At 38.5% G+C, this 23,509-nt stretch overlaps 1 protein-coding gene across 4 annotated transcripts in view; it reads right to left on the reverse strand.

The window, feature by feature from the left end:
* Nucleotides 1-5,046: 5,046 nt before the first annotated feature.
* The window catches only part of mlphb (melanophilin b), a 127,596-nt gene continuing 109,133 nt past the window's right edge, over nt 5,047-23,509 (reverse strand). For 3 of the 4 annotated variants that reach the window (XM_061918651.1, XM_061918652.1, XM_061918650.1), the window contains exons 14-15: nt 21,843-21,885; nt 5,047-5,168 (exon numbers count right to left, since the gene is read on the reverse strand). In XM_061918651.1, the coding sequence (XP_061774635.1) occupies nt 5,119-5,168; nt 21,843-21,885 (93 nt within the window). In that variant the 3' untranslated portion in view covers nt 5,047-5,118. Of the gene's footprint in view, nt 5,169-21,842; nt 21,886-22,001; nt 22,035-23,509 lie in introns of all 4 variants that reach the window. The other variant, XR_009809277.1, reaches the window with a different exon arrangement.

Consider the following 23,509-nt stretch of genomic DNA (forward strand, 5'->3'; position numbering starts at 1 on the left):
TATCAATTCCTAGATATGGTCATAATTATTTTAAGTGCACTACGCAGAATAAACACAACATTATTAATATTGCTACTAGGGATAATTTGATCAAAAATTCCCTAAAACAGCCCAATACCTATAATATAGGTTTTTTACACATAAGATCCCTGATAAAAAAAAATGTTTCTGCTGTTACCTCAGAAATTGCCTGTTCAGATGTTATGATTGTGGCTCAGAGATTTGTATGTAGATTATATTTATTTTCCATAACAAACAGGATAACTTAAATACCCTGGCAGTGGTAGTAGTAAGCTTAAATGTTTGTATTTACATTTTTTGAGTTGATTTTCATAAAATATGCTATTTAACTGCTACTGTTTAACAAGGACTGATTTAAATTGTGTTTGCACAACAAATGTTTTGGCGCTTTTGTTCATGTGGGAGAATATTCCAATAAAGGTGCACTACACACTACTTTTGAATTCATTATTGGGCTTTGCGTATACAATGCAGTTAATCGCGATTAGTCGGAGAAATAGTGCGATTAACTTCGATTAAAATTTTTAATCGTTGACCAGCCCTAATATATATATATAATATACATATATTAGGGATGTGGGAAAAAATCAATCCGAATTTAAATCTCGATTCTCACATTGTGCGATTCAGAATCGATTCTCATTTTTAAAAAATCGATTATTTTAAAATTTTTTAATCAATCCAACAAAACAATACACAGCAATACCATAACAATGCAATCCAATTTCAAAACCAAATCTGACCCAGCAACACTCAGAACTGCAATAAACAGAGCAATTGAGAGAAGACACAAACACGACGCAGAACAAACCAAAAGTAGTGAAACAAAAATGAATATTATCAACAACAGCATCGATATTATAATTTCAGCATAGCAGTGATTAAAAATGCCTAATTGACATCATAATTAGACATTTATAAAAAAAAAAAAAGAACAATAGTGTCACAGTGGCTTACACTTGCATCGCATCTCATAAGCTTGACAACACACTGTGTCCAATGTTTTCACAAAGATAAAATAAGTCATATTTCTGGTTCGTTTAATAGTTAAAACAAATTTACATTATTGCAATCAGTTGATAAAACTTTGTCCGTTACAATTATAAAAGCTTTTTACAAAAATCTACTACTCTGCTTGCATGTCAGCAGACTGCAGATCCTGCTGAAATCCTATGTATTGAATGAATAGAGAATCCTTTTAAATCGGGGAAAAATAATAGTTTTTGAATCGAGAATCATTTTGAATTGAAAAAAAAAATCGATTTTGAATTGAATTGTGACCCCAAGAATCGATATAGAATCGAATCGTGGGACACCCAAAGATTCGCAGCCCTAATATAAATATATATGTATAGATTTATATATATATATATATATATATATACATAGGGACGGCGTGGCGCAGTGGGAAAATTGGCCGTGAGCAACCCGAGGGTCCCTGGTTCAATCCTCACCTACTACCAACCTCGTTACGTCCGTTGTGTCCTTGAGCAAGACGGACCCTTGCACTATACAAATACAACCCATTTATCATATATATATATATCTATATATGTATATATATATATATATATATATATATATATATATATATATATATATGTATATATGTATATGTATGTATATATGTATATGTATACATACATATATATATATATATATATATATATATACAGTGGGTCAAAAAAGTATTTAGTCAAGTTCTCCCACTTAAAATGATGACAGAGGTCTGTAATTTTCATCATAGGTACACTTCAACTGTGAGAGACAGAATGTGAAAAAATTATGGTGGAAAATAAGTATTTGGTCAACCATTCAAAGCTCTCACTGATGGAAGAAGGTTTTGGCTCAAAATCTCACAATACTTTCTTTCCTTAACATGGATCAATCGCCCTGTGCCCTTAGCAGAAAACAGCCCCAAAGCATATTTCCACCTCCATGCTTCACAGTAGGTATGGTGTTCTTGGGATGCAACTCAGTATTCTTCTTTCTCCAAACACGACGAGTTGAGTTCATACCAAAAAGTTATATTTTGGTTTCATCTGACCACATAACATTCTCCCAATCCTCTGCTGTATCATCCATGTGCTCTCTGGCAAACTTCAGACGGGCCTGGACATGCACTGGCTTAAGCAGGGGGACGCGTCTAGCACTGCAGGATTTGATTCCCTGTCGGCGTAGTGTGTTACTGATTGTAACCTTTGTTACTTTGGTCCCAGGCTTCTGCAGGTCATTCACCAGGTCCCCCCTTGTGGTTCTGGGATTTTTGCTCACCGTTCTCATGATCATTTTGACCCCACGGAATGAGATCTTGCGTGGAACCCCAGATCGAGGGAGATTATCAGTGGTCTTTTATGTCTTCCATTTTCTGATAATTGCTCCCACAGTTGATTTTTTCACACCAAGCTGCTTGCCTATTGTAGATTCACTCTTCCCAGTCTGGTGCAGGTCTACAATTATTTTCCTGGTGTCCTTCGACAGCTCTTTGGTCTTGGCCATCGTGGAGTTTGGAGTCTGACTGTTAGAGGCTGTGGACAGGTGTCTTTTATACAGATGAAGAGTTCAAACAAGTGCCATTAATACAGGTAACGAGTGGAGGACAGAAGAGCTTCTTAAGGAGGAAGTTACAAGTCTGTGAGAGCCATAGATCTTCCTTGTTTGAGGTGACCAAATACCTACAATGTGAATTCCTGGATTTTTTTTCACATTCTGTCTCTCACAGTTGAAGTGTACCTATGATGAAAATTACAGACCTCTGTCATCAATTTAAGTGGGAGAACTTGCTCAATCGGTGGCTGACTAAGTACTTTTTTGCCCCACTATATATATATATATATATATATATATATATATATATATATATGCATATATATATATGCATATATATATGTATATAATATATATATATATGTATGTGTGTGTATGTATACACAGTAACAGTACATATTGTACTCCTACTGTATACATATTGTATTCATATTATTTACTCTGTATACATGCTATTATACATTATATTCATACACAGCAAACAGAAGCATATATTGTATTCATACTGTTTGCTGTATATGCTTTATACAAGTTGTACACTGACTAATTTAAAGTGTATCCAAGTTAAATTTGTTCTATTGGATTAACTTTCAAGAGCACACTCACATTCAATGCCCGACTTAAACAAGTTGAAAAACTTATTCGGGTGTTATCATTTAGTGGTCAATAGTACGGAATATGTACTGAACTGTGCAATCTACTAATAAAAGTATCAATCAATCAATCAATCAATCAATCAAAAGCATCTCCCATGAGCGCACCTTCAGCGAACAAAAAAAGTGTTTTCCATTGTAGATGCCATGTTGGACTGCTTCTACAATGCCTAGAAAAAGTATTACATGTCTGCTGCTTGTTCGAAAACATAGCAAAACACTGCAGGTGTGGTGAAAGCCGCATAGTACATGCAAAAAACTCCTTTAAATAAGGCGGTCTGCACTAGTGATGGGATCGGCAGTTCTTTTGACTACTGAATCACTAGAATAAGTTCCTTAAATTTAGTCGTTAAAAAAATTAGTTCACCGCATTCCCCCCCCCCCCAAATGCATGCAGTACACCAGGCAGTGAGTGACTGACACAGCGCCACAGTCAGCACGTGAACCTGAATCACTTCTGCAGCAGCAGTTCTGTGTGCAGGTCGTCGAATTATGAGTCAGTCAGTAACAGCTTACCCAGCGGCAGATCTCGGTGTGTGTCAGTTCACGAACGACACAATACCTCAGCACCCAATGAACGACGCGCACAGTGACTGAACGAGAGCCTCAATGTGACATCCTCCTCCGCGACACAGTCAGTTGTCTGTGTCATTAGGTTCGCGAGTCCTGATTCTGAATGAGTGAGTGAGTGCAGCGCGAACCTGAATCACGTTCTCAGCAACAACCAGTCAGTTCTTTTAGGTTCGTGAAGCGAACCTGAATCATTTAGCTACAGTTCTGTGGGCCAGAGGGCGACAGACTTGAATCGCTCTCTGCCCTGACAGACTCCCCTTGACGTTCGCAAACAGACATTGCAGCTGTAGTAGAGATTCTGTTACTTTTAAAAACACTGTGTGCGTTTCCGTCCTGTCCAATAAACAAAGTGTGACTAAATGTATTGGTTGTTAAATATGTTTTATTGCACTGAAATGAAAATAAGAAACAAATAAAAGTGGGAAATGAAAAAAATAGTAATAGCCTACTAAAATCACACGCGGCATTGGGGCAAGCAGAGCAGAGAGCGAGAGCGTTTTCGTTCACTTGAGTGATTCATGCCGTTAATCCGCGGTGAACGAATCGTTCGCTCAGTCCCTCACCCCACCCCCATGATGAGTAGCTGGCTGCATTGTTCGCCGACCTCGAAGGTTCAGTGAGTCATAGAATGCGCCAGTTGCACTCATACCGGCATGGTCGCGGCGGAGCTCAACTGAACTGAGAAAGGAACAAATCAGTTCATGAAGTGATTCGGTTCAGTACGTTCACTCAAAAGACTCGTTCGTTCGTTTGAACGAATCGTTCGTGAAAGACACAACACTAGTCTGCACCACTTTTTAATTGTACACGCAGTCTTCGTGGATCACTGCAACACGCCCTCTAATAGTACACACAATTGTATTGTTCGCAAACGCTGTTTGATTGATTGATTGAAACTTTTATTAGTAGATTGCACAGTTCAGTACATATTCCGTACAATTGACCACTAAATGGTAACACCCGGAAAAGTTTTTCAACTTGTTTAAGTCAGGGTCCACGTTATGTTTAGCAATAGTGTTTTAATCTTAGTAGATCAAACCCATACAAATGTGTTAATATTTAGGATATAGAGTTTAATATGTCAATGTACTGATCAAGAAAGTATAGCTATGTTATATTAATCTGTGAAATAATTTCACGTAAAAGTTGTTTGTTGCAATGAATAACTACTAACAAGCAGTGTTTTGTATTGATTTGATGCAGATCCAACAAGTAAAATAATTATGGATGTATGTCATTGATTTAATGTAGATTAAACAAGTAAACAGTAGTTTTAATGTATGTTTTGATTTATGTACAGTAAATAGTTACAGCGTTGGGTGTTTCACATCAAGCTGAGTCTCCTCTTTCCGAGTTTTGTGTCATGATTTCCTCCTGCAAGAAGACAAGAAATAAGAGAAAAATAAACGTCATGTAAAAGTTAATTATTTTACAGGTACACTGAGGTACAGTGTATACAGTCAGTATACGATAGTACAATTCTGGAGTATATTTATATCATAACTTCTGCTGCATCTAGTTAGTTAGTTGCAAAACACCCCAGAAAAAATGTAAATGTCCAAACTAATGTCACACATGACTCTAATCTCCAGCAATACAATTATTCGTCCATCCATCCATTTCCCACTGTTTATCTTTTTAGGGGTGGGGGTTCGGGGGCTATCCCAGCTGCACTCGGGCAGAAGACACAGTACACCCTGGACAAGTCACCATCTACTCACAGGGCCAACACATCAATCAATCAATCAAACTTGATATATTGCCCTTAATCACAAATGTCTCAAAGGGCAGCACAAGCCACAATTACATCCCACATCAGGGCAAGAAAAAAAAAAACAATGGAAACATCGAGAAACCTTGGAAGGGACCGCAAATGTGGGGATCCCCCCTTTGGTGACCGGTGCAATGGATGACGAGTGGATACGATTAATAATGTGAGAGTCCAGTCCATAGTGGGGCCAGCAGGGGATCATCTTGCATGTGGACATGTGCATCACTCACCGACTGATGCATAAGAAGTTGTCACCCCAGGTCGCGACTTCATGTGAAAGTCCAGTCCATCGGGAGGCCAGCAGGGGATCATGATGTGATAGACAGACATTCATTGAGTCAAATTAGTGTTTCCAATCAACCAAGCGAGTCTTTGGAGGTGGGAGAAAGCCACATAGTCACGTGGGGAACATTCGAATTCCACACAGAAATAGAAGCAAGGACATTCTTATTGTGAGGTGCGAGCACTAAGCCTTGTTCCACCGTGCTGCCCCAAACAGTATATCTATGGGAAACCCCCCCCCCCCCCAAACATTTCTGAATATTTTTTTTATTATTATATGTACATAACTTTACTCTTACATTTAATGAAACCACTTTATACTGCTGTGTATCAATTGAAACCCCTTCACACTACATCATGTTTAAACTAATTCACATTGCTTCAGTTTACACTACTTCACACAACTTCATATCAATTTAAACTACTTAACATCAATTCAAACCACTTTAACTATTTCAACTACTTCACACTATTTTACATAGATTTTAACTCATTTTTTCAAAACGTATTTAACAATTTAAATCTCTTTTCGCAACATTGTGCGTCAAATCTTGCGCCTTCAGTGCATCACAGATTTAAAAAAATCAAAACCAAAAAAACCCAAACATATTTGTTTGGCCTAAATTAAGTTGTTTTAATTTTTCTATTATACTGAGCAGTATTTGTCTTATTTTCTAATATTACAGGATATTGTGGCAAATAATGAATATACAGTACAGGCCAAAAGTTGGGACACACCTTCTCATTTCAATGCATTTTCTTTATTTTCATGACATCTACATTGTCACTAAATGCATCAAAACTATGACACCTGTGAAGTGAAAACCCTTTCAGGTGATTACCTCTTGAAGCTCATCGAGAGAATGCCAAGAGTGTGCGATGCAGTAATCCGAGCAAGGGGTGGCTATTTTGAAGAAAGTAGAATATAAAACATGTTTTCAGTTATTTTGCCTTTTTTTTTTTGTTAAGTACATAACTCCACATGTGGTCATTCATAGTTTTGATGCCTTCAGTGACAATCTACGATGTAAATAGTCATGAAAATAAAGAAAACACGTGAGAAGATGTGTCCAAACTTTTGGCCTGTACTGTATTCACCACTGTACTTACATTTGTGGGTTATATTGAGCTCCCGGCTTCACGGTGGAAGAGGGGTTAGTACGTCTGCCTCACAATACGAAGGTCCTGAGTGGTCAGGGTTCAATCCCGTGCTCGGGATCTTTCTGTTTGGAGTTTGCATGTCCTCCCCGTGAATGCGTGGGTTCCCTCCAGTTACTCCGGCTTCCTCCCACTTCCAAAGACATGCACCTGGGGATAGGTTGATTGGCAACACTAGATTGGCCCTAGTGTGTGAATGTGAGTGTGAATGTTGTCTGTCTATCTGTGTTGGCCCTGGGATGAGGTGGCGACTTGTCCAGGGCGTACCCCGCCTTCCGCCCGATTGTAGCTTAGATAGGCACCAGCGCACCCCGCGACCCAGAAGAGAATAAGCAGTAGAAAATGGATGGATGGATGGATTGAGCTCCCCTAAACAAATCAAGCAGCTAATCTTGTATCTATCTAATTTATACTATGTCCACCTACGACATTCTAAAGGTGACCCACTTTTTGTCAGAACAACCTTTTTCAGGGACTTCATCTTCAAGTCTTCCCTTATCTATAACACATCTCATTGGCGAGACTTTGATGTGAGCCATGTCAAATGACAACTGTGGGAAGTAGCATCAGCCATTCGGCATGGCATATCCGGCTAACAAGGCGGCTTTAAAAAATCAGCAATCAATAACTGTCCAGCCAAAGTGGGGATTCAATCATCTGACGCAATCCTCCTTCGACATCAATAGCACAGCTTTGACATTTTACAACAGCAATGCTAACAAGTAACATAACAGCCAAATGTTGTTGCTTTGACTGTTGACCAAATTTAACTTGGTCTAACCTAAAGTAATTTCTCAGAATGTGATGAAGTATTTCCATGTTGTGGCTGTGCGAAAGCCATCGCAATGACGCTTCAAGGATTCTGTACCATAAGTATAGTACTGTAATCTACAGAACACGCTCAAAGCAACTATATTGGGTAGAACAAGTCTAAACGTGGCTATATGGCAGTTAATTGATCTTTAGAGGGCTCAAAATATTTTAAAAGTGTAATTAAAAACTCTTTAACAAGTTGTCTATGCTCTAACTATGAAAATATTCAAATTATTAATAATACAACTTTACGCAAATGTGTTATTCGGAGTCAATGTCATGTCTGGTCCCAATTAACCACGATAAACAAGTGATGTCCAACTAAACCAGGGGTCTCAGACATGCGGCCCACGAGACGTTATTTTGCGGGCCCCATCTTAATATGAAAGTTTAATGTTAGTGCGGCCCGTGAGAATGGCGCTTGACAGCGTTGTGTTATTTGGGTCAAAAATGGCTCTTTCAACGTTCTGGGTTGCCTACCACTGTGTTAGTGGAAAAGCGGAAAATGAGTGAAAGCGACAGAGACGTTGCCATGAAGACGAGGGGTTTCTTACGTGTCTGGCTGCAGTGACACCGTGACACCTATCTGTCAGTAATAACAGTCCCCGATAACTTGGACCAATTGAAACCGTTATTTGTTTTTTTTATTGTTTAATTTGCATTGCCTCACACAATGAACACTACATATATTTCTACGTGACGCCGAATAACTTTTTTGCGTTCGCTATCCCGGTACTTTCCCGGCTATTATCCGCCGACACATATTGTGGAAATAACATTATTCTCCATATGTCGGCTAAATACAAATATATTCCACAACCCCAAACATGTCTTTTTCAAAGCCTGCAGTTAAGAGAAAGGTTAGTGATGAGCAAAGTCAATTCCAGGAAAAATGGGAGATGCAATATTTCTTTGTTGAGCACAGGGGCACCCCGACGTGCCTTATTTGCACAGAGAAAGTTGCGCTGCACAAGGGATACAATTTGAAATGTCATAATACAACTAGACATGCTGAGGAGTATGCAACATTTTTTTAAAGAAATCCCTCCTTGTGGCCCAGCCTCACCCAGACTCTGCATCCAGTGGCCCCCAGGTAAATTGAGTTTGAGACCCCTGATCAGGGGCGCCGAAAAGGGGTGGGTAAAGGAGACAGATTCTAGGGTCCCATGATGGAGGGGGGCCCAGAGAGGCCCCTAATGATGATGAAATTATATGAAATTATGTGTTGGGGGCCCTGTAAAGATTCTTTTCATGGGGCCCAAAATCCCTAGCGCCGCCCCTGCCACTGATCTAAACCTTTACTCTATTTTATAGTGCATCGCACCACTTTATATTACTTTACATTTATTAAAGGCACTGTGAGCTACTTAACACTACTTTACTTTCTTTACCACATCATGTCACTTTGCATCACTCTACACAACTTTACAACCTACTTTGCGTCAATTTTTAATCTTACACTATACCACCGTGCACTAGTTAACATTACTTTACACTTGACAGCATAAAGTTTGTGACAAGACATTTTGATTACACAGCACGATAATTACATTAAAAAATTACAGTTTCAAAGAGTTTGAAAAGTTTATTTTGACCAACCTCATTGAATTTACATGTCTTTAAATGATTGTAAAGTGACAATTTCTGATACATTGAATTAGTTTTGCAGGTCATATCTGACCTAACTCTCTTGTGACTCTCAGAAGCACCATCACTATTTTTATGACAACCCAGAACACTGCTGTTTGTAGACATATTGTATGTTAGATGGAAGGAGACCATGAAATAATACTGTTAGAAATGAAAACCAGTGAGAGCACTTGTAAACATACAGAAATAGAAAATGGCAGCAAACTACGTAAAGTGCTGAACATGATTTAATCCGTTCTCAGAAGCACAAAGTGTTGCTTGATAGTGTCAAGCCTTTTTAAAACATATGTTCACAAGTCTTCATAAAAAGATCAGCGTAACCCAGCATAGGTAAAAAAAAAACAGGTAGAAATTAATGTTTTTTTTTTGTTTGAGCAGAGAAATCAATTCTATTTGGAACATGACAAAAAACTTCACAAACTTTCCTCAAGTACTCAACCGTCCAAAAGAAGTGTTAAGAAGCAGAGCTTGTTTGGTCCCACCCTTGTGCAATAAACATCATTCGAATGAGAAAGAAAAAGAAAGGAAGGAAACAACTGAACCCCACACGAGCAAGAACTTGGTGACTTAACAACAGAAAGAAGGGAAAACTTCCCTGTGGGAAGAAAACCTCAAACAGAACCCAGGCTCTCTTGGATGACCATATGTCTCGACCAGTTAGGTAGCGAGAGAGAGACAGGATCGAGGGAAAGAGGGTAGCGAGAGAAAATAAATAACACGTACTGTATAGTTCAAAGGAAGGAAAAGCACTGGAGGATGTTGATAAGTTCATCTACCTTGGCAGTATTGTCAACAAGGAAGGTGGAGCAGAGACTGATGTGAGAGTTAGGCCTGGCAAGGCCAAGGTACCTCACCTCAAACTAAAAAACATCTGGAATGCAAAATATCTGAACCTAACAACAAAGATCAGGATATTTAACAGCAGTGGGAAGGCAGTCCTACTGTATGGTGTTGAGACTTACAGGGCCACTGGTAAAACCACAAACAAAATCCATTCATTCATCAACAACTACCTGCGACAAGTCCTTCATATCTGCTGGCCTAACACCATCAGCAACGAGGAACCGTGGCAGTGCACCAACCAAAAAACGGCAGAGGAAGAGATCCTTCAACGATGTCGGAAATGGATAGTCCATATTCACTGTAAACCAGCCTCAGACATCACAAGGCAGTCCCTAAAGTGGAACCTCCAAGGGAAAAACCTTGGAACCGGAGGCCAATATAATGGGCCACACTTGGGAACAGCTAGAGATGTTTGCTCAGGACCAAATTGCTTGGAGAACACTTGCAGACGGTCTAAGCCCCAGAAGGGGTAATAGGCATAAGTAAAGTAAGAAAGTAGTTCAAAGGATTTGGATTAAGCACCAACTATATGTTTCAACTCCTGTCCCATTACAAGTATCCAATAGTGATATCACACTTTACTTCAAAAGTTTTTTGGTTTTTTTTGGGAACACCATTTGCTTGTACTGTTTCTTAAAGGGGAAATGCACTTTTTTCATTTTGCCTATCCAATATTTATGTAAGAATACAAATACATGTTTTTCTTTTTTTCTAACAAATAAATGCAAGCAAAAGTTAGCTTACAAAGGAGCCTATAGGAGTCGCTGTATTCTGCCAATAAAGCGCTTAAGGACATCCAATCACGTCCATCAATTTTATATATACAGTATAAATTTATATGTAAAGAAGAAACAGGCACATTCCCAACTAGTGATATTTACGTATTTTGATCTTTTTAAGGATACTGCTACTTCATTTTAAAGACGCATCAACATTGGCTTTTTTCTTCGGCAACATCACTGATTACTACTGACTGCAGACTTCATGAGAGCCAACAAACATAATATAACATCAATTATTGTACAATGTCTGCTGTCACTGGGGTGCCGACTGTTGGAATGTTGACATATACCTATTTAGATGAAGAATGACAGAATCCTTGCAAAGAAAATGGGGGTGGATCGAAGCGTCTTCTCGGTTATTTTTCTTTGCCATTTCCGAGTTTCAGTTGGCTGTCAAAGTTTACCAACTTCACAGTTTGTGTACACATCACTTTAAAGGCTTACTGAAATTAGATTTTCTTATTCAAACGGGGATAGCATGTCCATTCTATGTGTCATACTTGATCATTTTGCGATATTGCCATATTTTTGCTGAAAGGATTTAGTAGAGAACATCGAAGATAAAGTTCGCAACTTTTGGTCGCTAATAAAAAAGCCTTGCCTGTACCGGAAGTTGCAGACGATGTACGCGTGATGTCACTGGTTGTAGGGCTCCTCACATCCACCAGCAGAATTCGGACAGAGAAAGCGACAATTGCCCCATTAATTTGAGCGAGGATGAAAGATTTGTGGATGAGGATATTGATAGTGAAAGACTAGGAAAAAAAAACAGAAAAAAACGGCGAGGGCAAGTGAGAGCGATTCAGATGTTTTTGAACACATTTACTACGATAATTCTGGAAAATCCCTTATCTGCTATTGTGTTGCTAGTGTTTTAGTGAAATTAAATAGTACCTGAAGTCGGAGGAGTGTGGCCACGGGTGTCTTGACACCAGAGTCTCTGAGGGAAGTCACGCAGCTGCATGGACGGCGAAAGCGCCGCTGATCTCCGATAAGAGGCGACTTTATACCACAATTTTCTCACCGAAAACTGACGGTAGACATGTAGTCGGGATCCATGTTTGCTTGACTGCTCTGATCCATAGTAAAGCTTCACCTCCGGGAATTTTAAACAAGGAAACACCGGCTGTGTTTGTGTGGCTAAAGGCTAAAGCTTCCCACCTCCATCTTTCTACTTTGACTTCTCCTTTATTAATTGAACAAATTGCAAAAGATTCAGCAACACAGAGGTCCAGACTACTGTGTAATTATGCGATTAAAGCAGACTACTTATAGCTTGGATCGGGCTGGAAAATAATGTCCGCTACAACCAGAAACGTCAAATGCGCGCGTCATCATACAGCGACGTTTTCAACACGACACTTCGCGGGAAATTTAAAATTGCAATGTTAATATTTCATCATTGATATATAAACTATCAGACTGCGTGGTCGTTTGTAGTGGGTTTTAGTAGGCCTTTATTAATAAGCAGGTGAGGGATATGGTTTACAATCTAGAACAAACTTTCACAAGCTCCACAGCAAGAAAGCAGCTCACCAGCTGATGTCACTACACCAGTATAAGGAAGTTGCCTCTCCGATCAATGACCGCTTTATGTAGGTTCTTAACGTTAGTGCGTGTAATAACAATATCACTAATACCTGGTTAATAATCAGGTCGCGAAATTTTGGGCTTTTTGGATGGGTATTTTTGGGGTTTTATAGTCGGAAAATCCACAATGACTTCATAGCTGTTTCTTATATATGAATCACTTCTTGGCCATTTTCCCACATATTTATGTTTTATGTGTACAGACTCACACTCGACTGCCGAGTTTGCAGCCGGGTGTGAAGCGACCGGAATGAGAATCAGCACCTCCAAGTCAGAGTCCATGGTTCTCGCCCGGAAAAGGGTGGAGTGCCAACTCCGGGTTGGGGAGGAGACCCTGCCCCAAGTGGAGGAGTTCAAGTACCTAGGAGTCTTGTTCACGAGTGAGGGAAGAGTGGATCGTGAGATCGACAGGCAGATCGGTGCGGCGTCTTCAGTAATGCGGACGTCGTACCGATCCGTTGTGGTGAAGAAGGAGCTGAGCCGGAAGGCAAAGCTCTCAATTTACCGGTCGATCTACGTTCCCATCCTCACCTATGGTCATGAGCTTTGGGTCATGACCGAAAGGATAAGATCACGGGTACAAGCGGCCGAAATGAGTTTCCTCCGCCGTGTGGCGGGGCTCTCCCTTAGAGATAGGGTGAGAAGCTCTGCCATCCGGGAGGAACTCAAAGTAAAGCCGCTGCTCCTCCACATCGAGAGGAGCCAGATGAGGTGGTTCGGGCATCTGGTCAGGATGCCACCCGAACGCCTCCCTAGGGAGATGTTTAGGGCACGTCCAACCGGTAGGAGGCCACGGGGAAGACCCAGGACACGTTGGGAAGACTATGTCTCCCGGCTGGCCTGGGAACGCCTCGGGATCCCCCGGGAAGAGCTAGACGAAGTGGCTGGGGAAAGGGAAGTCTGGGTTTCCCTGCTTAGGCTGTTGCCCCCGTGACCCGACCTCGGATAAGCGGAAGAAGATGGATGGATGGATGGTGTACAGACTCCAGGCGCTACATTTTAAGTTCACATGACATCCTTGGCTTCTTGAGCCAAGGATGTCAACACAAATCTTAGTAAAAAAAAAAAGCCTTCAGATTTCCTGCTCCATGGTCATGGAATGACTGACAAAAGGATCTGAGGCTACCTGAACTGATCACTTTGGGGTAATTTCAATCTATTTTAAAGGATCAGGAAACGGGTTCTATTGGGCACTGTACACTGTTTTAAATAGTTTTTACCGAAACATCTATTTTTTACATATCGCATGTTTTTATTTTTATGTTGTAAATAATTTGTACTTTCAACTGTAGTGTATGGCTGCTCCTCTTTATTTGTTATATGTATGAAACCTGTTTTTGTTGCCCTCTTGGCCAGGTCACTCTTGCAAATGAGATTTTAATCTCAATGTGTTTTACCTGGTTAAATAAAGTAAAATTAACAAATGAATAGCCTTCAATGGTTCCATTGTAAGCAAACTTTTATTTTTACCAGTTAGAATGAACATTAAAACATGTGTACTTGTCTCTTCAGGATTGTGAATTATAAGCAATATTAAAAAAAGTGCACTTCCCTTCTAAACTGGTACATTGTTTAAATTCTCTACTGACCCATTTAATGGTTTAATTCCACATACAGATACACCAAATGCTTTCAAAGTTGTTCATCCGATTGTTTTAGGTTCCATTTATTCCTAAGAAAATATTGTTTCTTTTCTTGTCGAGAAATACTGTTGCATATTTATGTGAAGCAGGTACATCGGTTCAAGGGCTTATAGCAGGGGTCACCAACACGGTGCCCGCGGGCACCAGGTCGCCCGTAAGGACCAGATGAGTAGCCCGCTGGCCTGTTCTAAAAATAGCTCAAATAGCAGCACTTACCAGTGAGCTGCCTCAATTTTTTTTTTATTAAATTTATTTACTAGCAAGCAGGTCTCGCTTTGCTTGACATTTTTAATTCTAAGAGAGACAAAACTCAAACAGAATTTGAAAATCCAAGAAAATATTTTAAAGACTTGGTGTTCACTTGTTTACATAAATTCATAATTTTTTTTACTTTGCTTCTTATAACTTTCAGAAAGACAATTTTAGAGAAAAAATACAGCCTTAAAAATGATTTTAGGATTTCAAACGCATATACCTTTTTACGTTCTAAATTCCTTCCTCTTATTTCCAAACAATTTAAGTCAATGTTCAAGTTTTTTTTTATTGTAAAGATTATTTACTGTAATGTATTGTAATTATTTTAATGTATTTAGATACATTATTTTGATGTATTTAGATACATTTTAATTTAATTCTTCATTTTAGTGTCTGTTTTTTTGACGAAGAACATTTGTGAAATATTTCTTCCAACTTATGATTACAATTCAAATAAATTATTCTGGCAAATCTAGAAAATATGTAGAATCATATTTAAATCTTATTTCAAAGTCTTTTAAATTTCTTTTAAAATGTTTATTCTGGAAAATCTGGAAGAAATAATGATTTGTCTTTGTTAGAAATATAGCTTGGTCCAATTTGTTATATATTATAACAAAGTACAGATTGGATTTTAACCTATTTAAAACATGTCATCAAAATTCTAAAATTAATCTTAATCAGGAAAAATTACTAATGATGTTCCATAAATTCTTTTTTTAATTTTTTCAAAAAGATTTGAATTAGCTAGTTTTTCTCTTAATTTTTTTTTCAGTTGAATTTAGAATTTTAAAGAGTCGAAATTGAAGATAAACTGTTTCAAAATTAAATTTTCATTTTTTTCGTGTTTTCTCCTCTTTTAAACCGTTCAATTAAGTGTTTTTTTCAACATTCATTCGCTATAAAAAACCTTCCGTAAAAGAAAAAAAATGTACGACGGAATAACAGACAGAAATACCCCTTTTTTAAAAATATATATACTGTATAGATTCATTTATTAAAGGCAAATTGGCTATTTCTGGCAATTTATTTAAGTGTGTATCAAACTGGTAGCCGTTGGCATTAATCAGTACTCAAGAAGTAGCCCTTGGTTTCAAAAAGGTTGGTGACCCCTGGCTTATAGTCTGATAGGTTGCTAATAATTGTATGTTTTTGTTGATAGTTGGCGATGTTTATTGAAGTTCATGTGTTAATTAGAAATTGTATATTTGCGGAAAACTTGTCTTAACTTGTTTTTTCACAACAAAACTGATTTTGTTTTAAAATGAAACTATCAAAATTTGTTGGGGGGGTGGCAGGTCCAGGCATCCAGCAAAGTGAGGTTAAACTCCTCAGCCTCGGGTTAATAAGGAAGGGTGTGTGCTATACATCCACGTAACCACAAGAACATCAATTAAAAGCTCAACTAAACCAATTTGATAAACAAGACAATTAAATATGGAGGGTCAAAAGGGACAACATTAAGTAAATTCTGTCAAGTGTCATGAGGCAGGAAACCAAGTTGCAAGGCAGAAAGTTTGCTAAAAAATAAGAATGTTTCTTTCACAATGGCAGACAAGGCTCACTGGCAAAAAATAGCAACAGAGAGCAAGGCATACGTTTTTGAAAATAATACAATGTACCACTGAGGCAAACCCCCCCCCCCAAAAAAACGTGAAAAACAGTACATAGTCCAAAACAAAAATCAACCATGGTGGAAAGCCAGATAAAATTAGCAACAAAAAATTAGATACAAACACAGAGTTGACGGAGCAAGAAGCCAGGAGTAACAAAACATCTGAAAATATTAGAAAAACGAAGCACGCAATGCCAAGAAGGTCAGAAAATCCACACAATGATCAGCAACAAATAAATGCAGCACACTGCTTAAGACAGTGGTTCTTAACCTGTGTTCGATCGAACCCTAGTGGTTCGGTGAGTCGACCTCAGGGGTTCGGCGGAGAGCAAAACACACCCGACTCTTCGTGTAAATACAAACTTCCCCTGTTGGCATATTACGGAGACGGCAACAGCCGATTGATTTGCAGGTGTGTAATTTATTGTGAGTTAATGCACTGTCTTAAATTTGTTGTTTGAACAAGATGATGTTCATGCACGGTTCATTTTTTGCACCAGTGAAAAAAATATGGTAACACTAATATAGGGAACATATTCACCATAGCTCGGTTGGTGGAGTGGCAGTGTCAGCAACTTGAGGGTTGCAGGTTCGATTCCCGTTTGTGCCATCCTAGTTACTGCCGTTGTGTCCTTGGGCAAGACACTTTACCCACCTGCTCCCAGTGCCACCCACACTGGTTTAAATGTAACTTAAATATTGGGATTCACTATGTAAAGCGCTGTGAGTCACTTGAGAAAAGCGCTATATAAATATAATTCACTTCACTTCGCTTATTAACATGCAAATTAGTAACATATTGGCTCTTAACTAGTCATCCATCCATTTTCTACCGCTTATTCCCTTTGAGGTCGCAGAGGGCGCTGGAGCCTACCTCAGCTACAATCGGGCGGAAGGCGGGGTACACCCTGGACAAGTCGCCCCCTGATCGCAGTATATGTAGACATCTTTATTTATAATTTAATCACTTGCTTATTTTTCAACAAGTTTTTAGTTGATTTTATATCTTTTTTTCCAAATTGTTCAAGAAAGACCATTACAAATTAGCAATATTTTTCACTGTTATACAATTTAATAAATCAGAAACTGATGACATAGTGCTGTATTTTACTTCTTTATCTTTTTTTTCCCAACAAAAAATGCTTTGCTCTGATTAGAGGGTACTTGAATTAAAAACATGTTAACAGGGGGTACATCTCTGAAAAAAGGTTGAGAACCACTGCTCTAAAAGCCGTAGATGTTATTGTCACATATGCATGCACAGTAGATGGCAGTATTGTCCTGTTTAAGAGTGTCACAACATTGCTGTTTACGGCAGGCACACTGCTTTACAGTAGACGAAAACGTGACTGCTGTTGTTGTGTGTTGTTGCCGCGCTGGGAGGACGTTAATGAGATTGCCTAACAATAAACCCACATAAGAAACCAAGAACTCGCCCTCGATCATTCTACAGTTGTATATCTAGTCGTTAAGTACTACATAATGCCTTATTCTGCATGGCCTTATTATAACCCTAATACTCTAACCGTGACCCTAACCCTAACCAAATAACTCTAATAAGTCTTTATTACTTAGAATAAGTTCCCCTAGTGTCCAAATAACTCCAAACTAAGTCTTTGTTACTTAAAACATGTTCCCCATACTAAAGTGTTACCAAAAACCTACAACTTTGTCTTGAATTTGAAAAGAAAAAACATTGTATTTTTTACTAAAGAAGGGTTCGGTGAATGTGCATATGAAACTGGTGGGGTTCAGTACCTCCAACCAGGTTGAGAACCACTGGCTTAAGATTACTTTTAGGTCTGATTCCTGGCTTAGCCCCTTCAGGCCCAGCAAGGTCGACAAACAGAAAAATACAGGTGAACAAGCCGAGCTAAAAGTAACAAATGGAAAAACTACAGAACCCAATAATCAAAAACATAACAAAATACTGTACATCTTTAAATCAATACTTATGTAAATGTGTCATTAATTAATTTTAATTGGCATTCATTACATTCTTTGATGTAAAATATTATTGAATAATTTAATTATTTCCTTATTTGAAAAGTATTTTTTCAAGATTTCATTCATTGTTTTATAATTTGATCAATTATTTTACGATTGAATTCATTTCATGATTTTAAATAAATAATTTATGATTTAATAATGTAGTTAATTATTTCATAAAACCTCCAATCAAGGCCACCTCAATGCACGCGCTTACCTGGGTTGAAGCCCAGGGGCTCCACCCAATCAGGGTCCCCCAATTTTGACCGCGGAATGCAATGACATATTTCATGGCTGTCAATCAGCTCACCTATGTCTAGTGATTGAGTACATGCTCTTTCGCGGCTGCGTTGTTTTATCCTACTGCTCCGTGCAGGGCTCAAACCTACACCGCCGGTGTGAGAGACCAGTGTCCTACCATTTAAGTAAAACACAGACAGTCTTCCGAATCGCCAGCAGTGTACTTGAAATTTACTGGCTTATGTTACAGTCGTACAGATGTGCATGTGCCCGCTGCAAAGGAGAAGCATTCATGAACTAAATTACTTTTTAAATGGTCAATATTTTTGCATTGCTGCTGTTCTGTTGAGTAATACCATGATTTTTTTTTTTTCCAAGTGTGTTTTTGGGCGCGGTAGTGGTAGGTGTTGAGGTGGCGGCGGGGGCAAAACCCCTTTTAGCCCCTTTTTATTTGAAACATAACATTTACAGACATATTTGTGTTACGAGCATGATGGCGGAGAGAACCATAAGCAGGTTTTTGAGGTTGTCACCCCAATATCTAAAGTTAAAGTACCAATGATTGTCACACACACTCGTGTGTGACAGATATTATTATCTGCATTTGACCATTCACCCTTAATCACCACCTGGGAGGTGAGGGTAGCAGTGGGCAGCAGTGGTGCCGCGCCCGGTACTCCTTTCTGGTGATTTAACCCCCAATTCCAAACCTTGATGCTGAGTGCCAAGCAGGGAGGTAAAGAGTCCCATTTTTATAGTCTTTGGTATGACTCGGCTGGGGTTTGAACTCACAACCTACCGATCTCTGGGTGGACACTCTAACCACTAGGCCACTGAGTAGGTGTCTATCTAACTTGTATATTTTGTTGTTTGCAACCTCTAACGTGAAATAAAACTTACTGTGTCATTTAACAAAGCAATCTGTTTTTTTTGCCTATAATTCACAATCCTTATGCGATACTTGAAAACTTTTTTTTAATGCATTCTAAATAAAAGCTGGCTTACAATGGAACCAAGGGGAGCTATGACATTATTGCATCTATTGCGTTTATTCCAACTACAAAATCCAAATTTATTAACCATCCGAAAAGTGCCAACAATATTCCATTTAATTTCCATGACCTGAATATTAACCAAGTGTTGGCGACATTGGTATTATAAATGCTAGCGTTAAGGACCTACATTTAGCGGCACATTGATCAGCAACTTCCTATGCTGGCTGTATTGACATCTTTTTTTGGTGAGCTGCTTTCTCGCCTCAGAGCTTGTGGATATTCATAAATCATGCTTGTCACCTTGTTGGTAAAATTAAGTGGATATAACCTGAGGAGTTGGTAAACTTTTACAGCCAGTTTCGGCCCGGAGATGGCGAGAAAGACACACGAAAGACGCTGGTTTGCACCCACGTTTTTTTTTTTTAACCCTTTTTCAAGGATTATGAGTTATTCTTCATCTAAATCAGAGTGAGAAAAGACGTACTGTAAGTTATGCTTTATATGTTTGTTGGGTTGGTGGATCTCATGAAGTCTGCACTGAGTAGTAATCAGTAATGCTGTTAAAGGGAAACATTATCACAATTTCAGAAGGGTTAAAACCAATAAAAATCATTTCCCAGTGGCTTATTTTATTTTTTGAAGTTTTTTTCAAAATTTTAGCCATCATGGAATATCCCGAAAAAAGGCTTTAAAGTGCCTGATTTTCGCTATCTGTAAATCCAGCCGTCCATTTCCCTGTGACATCACTGCGTGACGCCAATACAAACAAACAAGGCGGATAGCACAGAAATGTATAGCATAGTAGCTTGGATTCAGACTCGGATTTCACCGGCTTAAGCGATTCAACAGATTATGCATGTATTGAAATGGATGGTTGGAGTGTGGAGGCAGATAGCGAAAACAAAATTGAAGAAGAAACTGAAGCTATTGAGCCATATCACGATGGACAAAGGCAACGCGGACAAATTCGGCGATCGCCTTCTAACCAATGATTGCATCTTTTGACCACTGGAGCAACTTAAATCCGTCGATTGGTAAGGCTTTGTTTGCCATTAAATGTAGGTGGAGGGAAAGGCTGGATGCAAATATAGCTACAAATGTACATACAGCTAGCCTAAATAGCATGTTAGCATCGATTAGCTGGCAGTCATGCCGTGACCAAATATGTCTGATTAGCACATAAGTCAATAACATCAACAAAACTCACTTTTGTGATTTTGTTGACTTTATCGTTGGAAATGCATATGCTTTGAGTGTCGCAGGATATCCACACCTCTCTGTACCATCTCTGTCGTAGCATCGCTATCGTCGGTAAGATGTGCAGAACAAACGAGGGACTTTCACATCTTTTGACACTGGAGCAACTTGAATCTGTCGATTGGTATGTGTTTGTTTGGCATTAAATGTGGGTGGAGGGAAAGGTTGGATGCAAATATAGCTACAAATGAGGCATATTGCTGCAATATGTACATACAGCTAGCCTAAATAGCATGTTAGCATCGATTAGCATGCAGTACTAATCGATGCACACTCCACATAAGTCAACTTGAATCCGTTCCTGATCGTGTTGTTACACCCTCCGACAACACACCGACGGAGGCATGATGTCTCCAAGGTACGGAAAACAGTCGAAAAAAACAGAAAATAACAGAGTTGATTTGACTTGGCGTGTGTGATGTGTTTGAGAAAATGGCGGATTGCGTCCCGTTGTGACGTTACGGGTGAAAGGTCATCGCTCCGACAGCGAACAATTGAAAGGCGTTTAAACCGCCAAAATCATCCCTTTTAGAGTTGGAAATTGGTTAAAAAAACATATGGTCTTTTTTCTGCAACATCAAGGTATATATTGACGCTTACATAGGTCTGGTGATAATGTTCCCCTTTAAAGGAAAAAGTGGACATTGTGATGCGTCTATCAAAATAATGCGCCACTGTATGCTGAAAATGAGCAATATAGGAAAAAATAGTACATGTTATTATGAATGTGCCTGTTACTACACTGCATATATACTTACAATGTATGTATAAAACGATGATTGAAGTGTTTAAATGTTTTAGAGGGCTTTATAGGTGGAATCAAGCAACCCCTATTGACTCATCTTAAGCAGACTTTTACTTTTACCCAGTAAGAATGTATTTTTAAAAAAACATACTGTATGTGTGCTTGTCTTATAAAAGGATTGTGAATGATAGGCAAAATTTAAAAACAAGTGCAGTTCTCCTTCAAGACAGTTCTTGTCAACCTTTTTCAGTGAAGTACCTCTTGAGGAATCGTGTTTTTAGTAATCTGCTCTGTGTATATACTGGTTGAAGCTGAGCTGCAAAGCACAAACTGTTCATGCAACACACAATGGATGGGAAAGGCTTTAAAAGCTGAAAATAATTTTCGATAATCATTCCAAGTAGTAACTTTGCTTCTTACTTGTGGGAAAGTTCTGGGAAAGTCTTCTGGTTTGGATTCCAGACTAAAGAAAATCAAAGAAAAACAAAGAGACTGTGAGAAAACATGTGGCTTTGTTTTTGGCACAAAATGTCAAACAAATAAATATATATTCTGTACAGGTATATACATGTCGCTCACTTTAGAGACACGATCTTCTCATGTAGATCAGCTCTGTATGGGCCGATAAGTACATGTACATGATTTAATGCATGCAAACCTTTAGTAGTTCAGACCCAATGATGTTAAGTGGCTGTGTAGTTTTGCACAAGCAGTTTTGCACGATGTAGGACTGCTTGTATCGGACATAATATCACACATTTTACATGCAAGCACATTAATCCCATACTTGTTGTTTTGATAATCTTGGACCAATATCAAAAATCAATATTGGGTTGGGACACCCCTAGTATTGGTATACGCAAGTAATGGATTATGTATACACTGTACTGTAGATCCCGGCTATTTGAGGGAGTTATGTTCCTAGAGTAGCTGCTAATAATGAATTCATGTGAGTAATTAAGACAGCATAAGAATTATATATTTGACAGTTAATAAAGTCTGTCTATGGTTCTACAATGGTGCGACGCTTTAGAATACAATAGTTTGCTCTTCCCCCTCCAGATCCTTCTACTGGTTTGGAATGATCTCCTCTGATTTCAGATCAACATGTGCAATACAATTTAAGTCTTGCAGTCATTAGCTCAGATTCACATCCAATAATCATATTTTTTTTAAATTGTCATTGTTCAATAAGGGTTAGTGTTTTATATATGGTATATATATATATATATATATATATATAAAATACAACACCAGGGGGAGCTTCACAAACTACGTTAAACCCAGATTCCAATCCAACAAATGTCTTAACTCATTCTCTTTCTATGCCACATCAATGTGGAATGCACTCCCAACAGGTGTAAAAGTAAGTGCGTCTCTATATTCCTTCAAAACCGCTCTAAAACAACACTTCCAGGCAACTTCAACCCTTTACTAATACCCTCCTCCATTCACATCCCATCTCCCCGGATTATAAATAACATGATGTAAATAATCAAATGTACTTCTAATGTATTTGCTTGTTCTTATGCTATCTGAACTCACTATGTTCTCTGCTCGCTGTACATATCCTACCAAGTAAGACCTACACTGTTTCAATATCCATTTCTCTGTTGATGCAATTGTTGATTACTGAAGTACTGATATCAAGCAAAGCTCCTCATCCCACCCCACGGATTGTTAATGATGTAAAAAATTCAATGTATATACTATGATGATTAACCTGTCTGATGACTGTATTATGCTGATAGTATATTTTTGTACCATGAATTGATTAACGTGGACCCCGACTTAAACAAGTTGAAAAACTTATTTGGGTGTTACCATTTAGTGGTCAATTGTACGGAATATGTACTGAACTGTGCAATCTACTAATAAAAGTATCAATCAATCAATCAATCAAAAAACTAAAAAATAAATAAAAATAAAAAAATAAATAAATAAATATATATATATATATATATATATATATATATATGTATGTGTGAGAAAAAATCACAAGACTACTTCATCTCTACAGAACTGTTTCATGAGAGGTTCCCTCAATCATCAGGAGATTTCAATGGAAGCATTCACATACAATGGTT

Source organism: Nerophis ophidion, linkage group LG13, assembly GCF_033978795.1.
Source record: "Nerophis ophidion isolate RoL-2023_Sa linkage group LG13, RoL_Noph_v1.0, whole genome shotgun sequence".
In the NCBI taxonomy this organism is placed as follows: Eukaryota; Metazoa; Chordata; class Actinopteri; order Syngnathiformes; family Syngnathidae; genus Nerophis; species Nerophis ophidion.